The sequence below is a fragment of the Chenopodium album genome, chromosome 2 (assembly GCF_948465745.1).
Source record: "Chenopodium album chromosome 2, dcCheAlbu1.1, whole genome shotgun sequence".
NCBI lineage: Eukaryota > Viridiplantae > Streptophyta > Magnoliopsida > Caryophyllales > Amaranthaceae > Chenopodium > Chenopodium album.
In genome coordinates, this window is record NC_137835.1 from 22,565,761 (window position 1) to 22,576,563 (window position 10,803).

Below are 10,803 nucleotides of genomic sequence, written 5' to 3' on the forward strand. Positions count from 1 at the left end.
TCTATTTCAATTGACTATTATTATATCATACTTTAAATACGTGCATTGCATGGGGACAAAACAAGAATGAAAATATAACCATCGAGAATGTTATTCAATATTAGAGGTATCAATTCGGATGATCGGATCAGGTTTAATAAAGTTGGATCGCATTAAGTTGAGTCAATTTTTAAATTTGAACCATGCTAAATTATTGTGTTCATAAGATTTAAATCTGAATTGTATATTGTTCAAGAAAGTTTCAAATGGAATTTGAGGAAGTTTGATTTTGACACCTCTATTCAATATTCCATTCACAAAACATCATCTCTACTTTTCAAAGTTCAAAGGCCTCTTTGAGTGTTTGTTTCGGAGTTTGGGACCCCTTAATCTGTTTTGAATCTCTTCCTTTACAACTTTTGAATCTCGTACAAGATTCTCATTCTCACAATCTCACCTCTTTCTTTCCGTCAGCACTCAACAATGAACAAATAACCTACATACACATATAGTCAACCCATTTATTAATTAATTATTTATTTTTATTTATTCATCTGGTCCACTCTAAATTTCCTTGTCCCTTACTTAATTTAAATCTCAAATTGGTTGATGGGTATTTGTTACAAATTAATTCCCACAAAAAGCTTACTTTGTTTTTGTAAATTTTGTCAATTTTATTCATTTTCCATACCCAGAATTGGATTCTTCACTTTGACATGATTTTCATTCTGAAAATTATATTTTGAAGAACAAAAATTGAAAAAAAAAAAACGCAATTTGGTGAACGTGAAACAATCAAATTTGTGGCTTTAAAATTTGTGTTTTTCTAGTTGATGGGTGTTATGAATGAATATGGGGGACAATGTTTTATGAGTTTCAGAGGTTTAAGAAGAAGAAAGCAAGTGGACTCTGAAAATCTCAACATAAATCATGGTCATCAACAATTAGCCAAGAGATTAAATGTTCTTGATCTTGTTGGAATTGGTATATTTTTCCTTTCTTTACTTTTGAATTTTGTCTTTAGTTGTGTTTAAATTAATCATTTTTTGTTTATTGTGAATTTGTGATATGATGTTAATGCCATGCTTATGTTACTGTGCTGTTTCAGCATCAATGTTATAGGCAAAGTGAAATCATTTATGTTTGAATTTTTTTTTTATAGATTGGCATTAATTAATGTTATAGGCAAAGTGGAATCATTTGTGTTTGAGAATTATTTAAAGATTGGAATTTTTGAATTTTAGAAGGAATGCAAAATTGCTACTAATTTTGAAGAAATTTGTTCATGCTGAATTAGCTTGAAGACTGAATCCACTAATTATTATCTGAAATATGATGTTATGTCACATCTTAGAACTCGGGTTTCTCATTTGCTGATAATTTGATAAACAACTTGGGTTTTGAATGAGGATATTTATAAAGTATCCATGGGCGAAAAATAGAAATTAGATGAAGGAATTTATTGAAATTAGATTGTTCTCAGACTCTCAGTTTTGAACATCATGTGAAGATTGGCTTTTCTTAGCACTAGTTGCTAGGATTTATCTATTAATTTTCAATTTTTTGGTATCTTAATAAAAATTTGCTAGGTAGGTTCACCATATGGGGTATGCCTGGTTGTTTTAGCCAAAAAGACTGTAAGTCTAGCTGTTCCAGTCTCCAGTTTGTTGTCTTGTCCTGCATGTTCTTTCATGCCTATCATCCAGCTGCTGTCTTAATGAATATGGTTCAAGCCGAGTCCCAAGTACAAGTGCTATTAGGCTAGGAAAGTCAGCCTGCCTTGTCTCAAACAACCAGTGGTTGGGCTTCTGAGTCTTGCATCTGCAGCACTTATTCATCTGTCAAGTGTCAAATCTAAGTATATATATAATAAATGTATATAAATATATGTGATTTGATTGATATAAGATGAGTTTATTACTCTTTTTCTTCCAACCCTTCACTTTCTGTACGTAGTTCTATATTTAAGGAAATACAAAAGCTACCTGAAAAAATTGTAATTATTGAGAGTGATGTTTGGCTGTATACTTGTGTGGAAGCTGACTTTGGAAGTGCAAGTTCCATGCTAAAGCAAAGCTACATTGTATGAATGTTTATTTTCCCTGGAACTTGAACTTTAAAGTGTACCATGTTCCATCGTAACATGGTAATCTTCTTGCTTAAGAGTGTGTCGGTTCCTACTTCTTTTGCTCTTTTAGGAACGGAGTATTGGTTAATGTTAGTGTGTGTATTTGACCTTAATTTATTCTACAAGGTTTATGCATGAACCAAGCAAAGTGTCTATGCAACTTATATCTGCAAGAATGATTTAGGAAGGAACAATTACTTGGACTTTGAAAGTTAAGGAGGGAGTTGAAGTGAATGACCCCTGTGTTACTAAGCGCTAAAGCCTAGCTAATTCCTTGATTAAAACATAAAAATGTATTATTTATAACTTTTTGAGCATTGAGTTCCACTCTTATTTATATGGAGCCAAACAATTTAGGTTTTTTTTTTTTTTTTTTTTTTTTTTTTTTTTTTTTTTTTTGTTTTTTCCTTTTTTTTCTTTTTCCTGATTTGTAATAGACCAGATCAAGATTGCTTGTGAAATATGCTGCTCTCTTATTATAAAGTATTGGACGGTCGATTAGTTATGGATCAAGATCATATGTAGAGGCTAAGCTCATTCAACATCCCTAATTATGCCACAAATTGTATTCTGTTGAGAAGCAATAGCATTATGTTGGTGTAAAGAGTTAAGCCAAAGGGCAGATTCATGACTGGCTCTTCAAATTCTGTCTAGATTAGGCCTGGTACTGATTAGTTTAGGTATGGCACAGGATTAGTTTTAGGTTTGGTAGTTCTCAAGCTCTAGGTCAATCTTTTCGACCTGAGCCAGACCAATGCACAATAGATCTTGACTAGTTATATCAGGTTTTTAAAACCGGTCTATATTCAGAAGAAGCTATAAATTTTGTGACTGGCTCGGAATTAAGCTTGGTACTGAATCGGCTTAGATACGGAACAGGTTCAGTCTTAGGTGCGTGGTTTCACAGGCTTGAGGTCGATAATTCAGTGTGAATAAGACCAATGCACAATTGGCCTCGCTTAGTTGAAGCAGATTTTTCAAATTAACTGTTTTCCAAAAGAAGCTAGAAATTCTTGACTGGCTCACCCATCCTGTCTAAATTAGTAAATTAAGCCTGATACTGAATCAGGTTAGATATGACACAAGTTCAGTCTTAGTTGCGGTGGTTCGCAGGTGTGAGGTCAATTTTTTCAGCCTGAACCAGATCAATGCACGATAGGCCTTGCCTTGCTAAACTCGATTACAGATGTAAATCTGTATTACTGAAGAAGCTAATATGCATGTGCCCGGCGCAAACAAGGTCCACTACCAGTTTATTTTTTGCCAAGACTAGCCTGCCCCACTGCCTTATCCATGATGTGCTCATTTATTGGAGAGTTTTTGGCAAATCCCAGTCTGAACTATGGCCAAGGCGCCAAGCCTATATGAACTAGCCCATGGCTAGCTGTAGCTGACTATGTTGTTAGCTAGTGGTGAGTTCCTTTGTTTAGAGCTCTCTTCTACTCATATTTCCATTATTAGAGGAAGTCTTCTTCCAAAATATATCACCAAAAAAAGACACTAAGATGTCTTTTTAGACCGATAACAAGAGGTTCGTTTATCTGCTAAGTTGTCAGAACTCGAGTACCCATGTCCGACTCGGCTTTTTGTGAAAACATTTTATGATTAGGGTCCAAAATGAAGGGTCTAGTGTCCTACCCGTTTCTGAATGTTTAGGATCCAACATGAATATTTGAGGTAAAGTGAAGTGTATGAGTAACATAGGGGTATCTGCATATTTATCTTCACATCTCTCTCTCTCTCTCACTTTCTCTCTGTGTGTGTGTAGTATTCAGTAGTAATTTGAATTCTTAGATTCTGATTTACATTTAATTTGTATGTGCTGCAGGTGTTGGAACCACTATTGGTGCTGGGGTTTATATCCTCATTGGAACTGTTGCAAGAGAACAGACAGGCCCTGCCCTTCCTATTGCTTTCTTGATAGCTGGGATAGCGGCTGCCTTGTCTGCAATTTGCTACACAGAGCTTTCCTGCCGTTGCCCTTCAGCTGGAAGTGCTTACCATTATTCATACATATGTATTGGGGAAGGGTAAGTCATTGTTTTTATGATAATAATTATAAGGTCTGAGATGCTTTATCTATGTGCTTTTTGATGAAGCCTTGCTTTTAAATGTGTTAGATCTTGCTATTGAAAATTTCTACATATGACTGTCAACCGGTATATTTCATAATTGATTGCAGTGTTGCATGGATAATTGGTTGGGGTCTAACGCTGGAGTATGCCATTGGTGCTTCAGTTGTTGCTCGTGGTGTTTCCCCAAATTTGGTACTGTATTGTTTTTCTTTATGTTTATGTGAATTATGTCCAATTTATGTTGGTTTGCATTGTTGCCACTGAACAAGCATTGTTTCCATTTAATAGTAAAATATTTAGGTTACTAGTCACTGACACATCCAGTCATATTCCAAGATTAAAGGAGTTAGAATCTGCAGAAATTCAGAAAATGCTATCATTTGGCATATGAACTGATTGTTCAGTGCTAGAACATCTAGGGTCTCATATCAACAATTTAATCAATTATGGATTGATGGGAATAAGTTGAAGAAATATGCTTCTTAAATTAATATGGGCAAGTCCCACTTACTCAATTTGAGTAACAATTTTCGTTACTCAAATGGCACTAATGTAAATCTGAACAACTTTGTATATATATATATATATATATATATATATATATATATATATATATATATATATATATATATATATATATATATATATTTTATTATTTTTACAAGTTGATAGTATTTGATGCTGTTAGCAATTCCCAGTTTCCACCATCTTACCCATCTTCTTCCGGAGGATACCCCATTACTACCTATCTTCTTCCTTTTTCCACCATTCCCAGTGTTTCCTGTTGGCTGTGAACACCAACCTCAGCGTCAACATCACTTTACGACAGTTAATATCTTTTACTATCCTCATTGTAAATTACAATTAAGTCCCCAACAAAAACTATGATTGACTAAAATGCCCTGTTGAGAAACGAGTTTTGTTACTCATGATGAGTAGCTTGAATTTTCTCAATCAATCTTGGCTCCATAGACTTTTATTTTCTACATATTGGGAGAAAAAGTAAGAACACTGGATGACTTGTGTTTCTGGAAACAGAATACTCCTCGGTGTTAGGGTAGTAATATCAATATGTCTTAAAGCTATGTCCAATGAATGTCCAAATTCCCTCAGCTCTGCCTTGCTGTTTGAGAGCTAGGCCTACAAAAGAGAGAGAAGGTTAAGTGGGGGTGTGACCCGGGAAAGCCCCTCCGATGCTTAAGTCAGCGAATGTACTTTCTAGAGAGAGAAAGTAGAGAGAGAGAGTAATTTAGAGAAAGAAAGTAGAGTAAGAAGGTTAGAGAATTAGGAAAAAGTTACCATCATTAATGATTGGAGAGCTATTTATAGATGTACTTTCAGGTGGCAGAAGTTGTACCTAGTTGGTCAGATTAGGGGTAAATCCGTACTTTGCTCTGACTAATGATGGGCTGGATCATGGAGGGGTATTTTCATAATTCTAGGTCAATGGGCTTAGGACAATGGACTTGGCCCAAACAACTTGCTTCCACCATATGTGGAAAGCATACTGCTGCCTTCTTATACTAGATTTTGCTATGGTTTCAGGCCTTGTATTTTGGAGGAGAGGGTAATCTGCCGGTATTCCTTGTGCGTCATACAATATTTGGCATTGTAGTTGATCCATGTGCTGCAGCCTTGGTCATCATAGCCACAATACTCTTGTGCACTGGAATAAAGGAAGTATGTGTGAAACTATTTCAGACAATCAGCAGCTTTGCCTAATTTTCTTTTAGAACCCAAAATTTAAGGATCATTAATATCTTTCAGTAATAATGTGTTTTTTTTGGTTCCAGAGTACCTTGGCTCAGACAATTGTTGCATCTATAAATGTTTGTGCACTACTTTTTGTTATTGTGGCTGGTGGGTACCTTGCCTTCAAGAATGGATGGGTGGGATATGAACTTTCGAGTGGGTTAGTAGCTTCTTTATGTGAATGTTATTACAAAAATGTAATTTCTGAATCAAATCAGTTGATAATTTTGAGTTCTTTGTCTGATTCAGATACTTACCTTTTGGTATAAACGGAGTGCTTGGCGGATCTGCAACTGTATTCTTTTCATATATTGGGTTTGATTCGGTTACTGCCACTGCCGAGGAGGTAATAAATAGTACTCCTTATTTTTAAATACTTTTGATTTGAATGTTGTAGAGGATTAAAGTATGTGAAAAGCGGTAGGCTGAAATTACACCTTTTGATTTGTTCAACGGGCTATGATTGACCTTTTTTTTTTTATTTTATTTTTTTATACATATATATATATATATATATAGTATTAATTTTTTTTTTTTGAATTCCTTGGATATTGGTGGTGCAGGTTAAAAATCCGAAGAAAGACTTACCCTTGGGAATAGGGATCTCGTTATTCTTGAGTTGTGTGCTTTATATGATTCTTTCTTTTATTATTGTCGGTCTAGTTCCTTATTATGATTTGGATAAGGACACCCCGATTTCATCTGCATTTTCTGTGTATGGCATAGAATGGGCAGCGTAAGTTTTATGTCCTTTAGTTGTCTATGTTATGACATTAATTTATAATATCCTGAGAATAACTGTGAATGGTTATTCACTTGGTTTATTTTTTTGGTTGTCAATTGCAGTTTAATAGTGACAACTGGAGCAGTTATGGCCCTGCTTGCATCATTGATGGGGTCTCTTCTTCCTCAGGTATGCATTTGATTACAACTAAGTCTTTTGTTTCGATAATTTTCTATAGATTTTTTAAAGTATAACCATTTATAATAGAATAAAAAATTGGTTAAGGTCAATTGGTCATGCAATTACCAATTGAAATTGAAATGCTCCAACAAGTTAAAATCCTGATTATAAGCTTATGCGACCTGACTTGACTGGACTGTTTTACATGTCTGTTCCGGAGCCAAAGAGAATTTTGTGGGTGGTGGTAGTGGTGTTGGTGGCTGAGAAGAGAGGAAGGTCGGATTAAATGAAAGATGAGGAGAAATTGAAGAAGATCATGAGAGAAGGAGGTGGAACTTTAAGCAGCAAATAGTTATAAATGATGTCAAAATTTCTATCTAATTCAATGGATAACTTTTATGTCTTGCAATATATTTTCTATCTAGTTCAATGTTATAATTTTCTGTCTAATTCAATGGATAACTTTAGGAAGTTGCTTAGATGTCAGGGTCATTTCTTGAAATGCCTCCAAGTAAAGCAGAATTATCTTTACTATGCTAATTAGTTACTGTGCTAATCTGTCCAGTCTCGAATTCTGATGGCCATGGCTAGAGATGGTTTGTTACCATCCTTCTTTTCTGTTATTGATAAACGGACCCAAGTTCCGGTGAAGGGAACAATTGCAGTTGGTTTTCTTGCTGCTGTAATTGCATTCTGTATGGACGTGGATGAATTGGCTGGAATGGTATGTTTATATTATAAGGCAATTTAAAGATGTGAATGCTTCCTGAGGTGGATTATAATTTGGGCACATAAGCTCATGCTGATTTTTTAATGCAGGTCAGTGTGGGTACATTGCTCGCATTTACTTCAGTTGCATTATCAGTATTAGTGATCAGATATATTCCACCAATTGAAGTACATCCCCTAGCATCTGCTGGAGAATCTTCTTCTTCAGGTGGCCATGGTCAGAATATGCAGGGAGCTGATGAGGCAGTTGTTAAAGATCCTTTTATTTCATCGGGGGATGATTGTCGAGGCTTAATTCTGAAAAGAGACCCATGTCATGGAGCATCTGTTGACCAAGAAACAAATTTAGGTAATAACAATACTACAGGAGACAGTGATTTCAGTGTATTGCTCAGTTTTACTTGAGTTTGCTTTCCATGTCAAGTTCTTTCTTTCTCCTTTACGTCTGTGCTTGCTTTTTGAGGCGCCTTTCCTGACACCTTGAGCACAAAGAGCAACACATTTTGTATGATCTGTTTCTCCATTATTGCTAGTTAGGAGAAAAATCAAAAAATAGGAATCCATTTGAAAGCCTTGCAGGCATGTTTTGACCTTTTATTCCCTGTCACATTCTTCCTAAAGATATTTTGAATTTATTGTACAAGAAGACAACCAAAAGGGGCAGAGAAGACGACAATTGGCTGCATGGTTGTTAACTATTATTTGCATAGGTGTCATTGTGTTTACATCTTCAGCTTCAGCAGCATTCCTTCCCAGGTATTTTGTCTTTTAATTGAATTATTTTTTTGAATTGATGGGGAAGCATGTGCCATTTAAGCTAGTATTTAAGATGCTTTCTAGTATGTCTTGTTAAGTAATTCTCCGTACAAAAGAGGCAAGGACAGAGCAATCAACTTGGCTGTCCAAAGATGGATATGTAATTTTGTGTAGCTCCTGCATACAAAGAAATTTTGTCTTTCATCTTGCATCTATTGTCATCATAAAACCTTTTTCTTTAATACCTATTCATTTTCATTACTATCTTCTTGTTTCAGTTTTAGGATGTTCCACTTTAAATTTTAATCTTCTCGTTTTCCCTATGAATACTTCGTAAAAGTTTGCTTCTCTTTCCGTTAAATTTAACTTTTTCTATTTCCAAATCATCACTTTTATAAACTTTTTCTCCATTCACTTTCGACTTTTGTTCTATTTTATTTTACATTGAACTGTTTTTTTTTTTTTTTTTTTTTTTTTTTTTTTTTTTTTTTTTTAATTATTTCTACATAATAGCAAACAAGAAGATTAATATAGCAATTGCTTTGGCCATTCACAAGCTGAAATTGATGGCTGATGCTATCCTACTCTACTAGTTCTTACAATGAATTACTGAATCTATGGTGTTATATTCAAGAAGCTCTTTTCAATTTATTGATCTTAGTCTTAAAGTTTAAATGTAGCAATGTAGAGCTCTCTTTACTATTTTCTGTTAATATTAGGAATGGTAAAGGAGCTAAATTGTGTCATGTACTTATAATGAGAGCTAATTATGGTTTAGCAGTTCTGTGTTATGGTGAAGGATCTTTCTTATGCCACATGGTTTATCATCTTATCTGTGATGTAATTCTTTGTTTATGTACTGCCAGCTCCTCTCGCATCATACTCTGTGGAATTGGTGGTGCTATATTTTTAGCTGGGACAACTGGCCTTGTATTCATAGGTCAAGATGATGCAGCAGGCGTATTCGGACACACAGGAGGTAAACTAGAAATGTCCTATCACGTCATCTCTGACTCTGCTAGGCCTAGCAATATTAAGATTGAACTTTAGAGCTTGATCTTTTCATGACCTTTTTCTCTCTCTCTCTCTTTTTTTTTAATCATCTGACAATTGTAAGTTCTTTTTTTCTATTTCCTGTCTTCAGGCTTTATATGCCCATTTGTTCCATACCTGCCAGCTGCCTGTATGCTTTTGAATATGTACCTTCTTATAAATCTTGGGTGAGTATCTTCTTATTAATCTGATGTTCATAGTGTAGCTTAGTTATGGAAAATCATCATTATTTCCCTTCAGATGCTTACAAGGGAACTGACTTTGATTTCACTTTTGGCAGCATCGGGACTTGGATTCGTGTTTCAGTATGGCTGCTTCTAGGAGCTTTAGTTTACCTCTTCTATGGCCGAACACACAGCTTACTGTTGGAAGCATCATATGTGCCCATTACTCGTACAGAAGATATATACTCCCCCTAATCAAAGTATTATTAGTTTCATCCTGTCTATTGGCCAGTGGCCACTCTGTCCCTTTCCTGAACTTCTCCGGTGAATTTCATTTCATTGTTGCTGGGATGGGACTTGGGAGAACCACTGCCTGTCGATTTGTTGCTATCATGTGCATATATATTTGGAAAAATCATAGGCAATAAGCCAATTATGTATATCAACTTGTACAGTCAAATGTATACAGAAGTTGTTACCAAGGGTGTTCTGAGTCAAAACAACACCCCATTCAAGAAACCATTATAGGGAAACCATGTTCAACAAGACAATAGGTATATAATGTGGTGCTTTATCCGAATTGAAAACATTTTATTTGACATTGGACAAAGATTTTATTATTATATTTATTCATTAATTTATTTTTTGAACAATTTTGAGTGGAAATGTGGAAATATTGAAGTTTTAAATTATATATCACTCTTTTATAGGTGTTTCCTCTATGATTTTTCTCTCTAGAGTTTTTCAAAAAAAAAAAGTGTTTCATAGGCCGGAAATAGTCAAATTTCTTCGAAAATTTGCCTATTTTTGACCCTTTCACTTTATTAAGTACCCCTATGGTGGGTTTGAGTATAGTAAGTACTCCTATGGTGGGCTCTGTTTGAGTTTTGTTTTTATTTTTTGAGTTCAGTATGCTAGAACTTGTTTCATGGGTAAAGATTTGTGCGAGATTGAGAAAGAGGTTAATACTTTGATTGTAATCAGTTGAATTAGACTTCACAGCTACAACAAATCGATAGACCCCTCGTCGAAGAAGGTTGTAAATCACAACGATATGAAACAGGGTATGCAGAATGTACGATTGCAACAACAATCGTAGCTTTGCTGAAAGGAAGCTCTTATTTGATTCAATTTTCATGTATGTATTTTATATATATATATATATATATATATATATATATATATATATATATATATATATATATATATATATATATATATATATATATATATATATGAAGGCATTAGATTTAAATATCTCTA

General features: G+C 34.6%; 1 protein-coding gene across 2 annotated transcripts; it reads left to right on the forward strand.

Moving 5' to 3' along the window:
- The first annotated feature begins 294 nt into the window (after positions 1–294).
- Positions 295–10,177, forward strand: LOC145584446 (cationic amino acid transporter 4, vacuolar-like). Of its 2 annotated transcripts, none has more exons than XM_081641288.1 (14): positions 295–963; positions 3,936–4,137; positions 4,290–4,374; positions 5,728–5,862; positions 5,976–6,094; positions 6,184–6,280; positions 6,498–6,670; positions 6,781–6,847; positions 7,404–7,562; positions 7,658–7,916; positions 8,212–8,323; positions 9,190–9,302; positions 9,468–9,543; positions 9,657–10,177. In XM_081641288.1, the coding sequence occupies exons 1-14, from the start codon at positions 813–815 to the stop codon at positions 9,793–9,795; spliced, it is 1,887 nt and encodes a 628-aa protein (XP_081497414.1). In that variant the 5' UTR covers positions 295–812; the 3' UTR covers positions 9,796–10,177. The 2 variants fall into 2 exon arrangements, with proteins under 2 accessions (XP_081497414.1, XP_081497421.1); XM_081641295.1 differs by having other exon boundaries at positions 300–963; positions 8,215–8,323.
- Positions 10,178–10,803: the final 626 nt, after the last annotated feature.

Excerpts from the sequence above, each read along its gene's own strand:
- LOC145584446 (XM_081641288.1), top strand. The coding sequence starts at position 813 with ATGGGTGTTATGAATGAATATGGGGGACAATGTTTTATGAGTTTCAGA. Across the intron at positions 5,863-5,975 it reads TGTGCACTGGAATAAAGGAA|AGTACCTTGGCTCAGACAAT; the intron begins GTATGTGTGAAA and ends TTTTGGTTCCAG. Across the intron at positions 6,095-6,183 it reads GGATATGAACTTTCGAGTGG|ATACTTACCTTTTGGTATAA; the intron begins GTTAGTAGCTTC and ends TGTCTGATTCAG.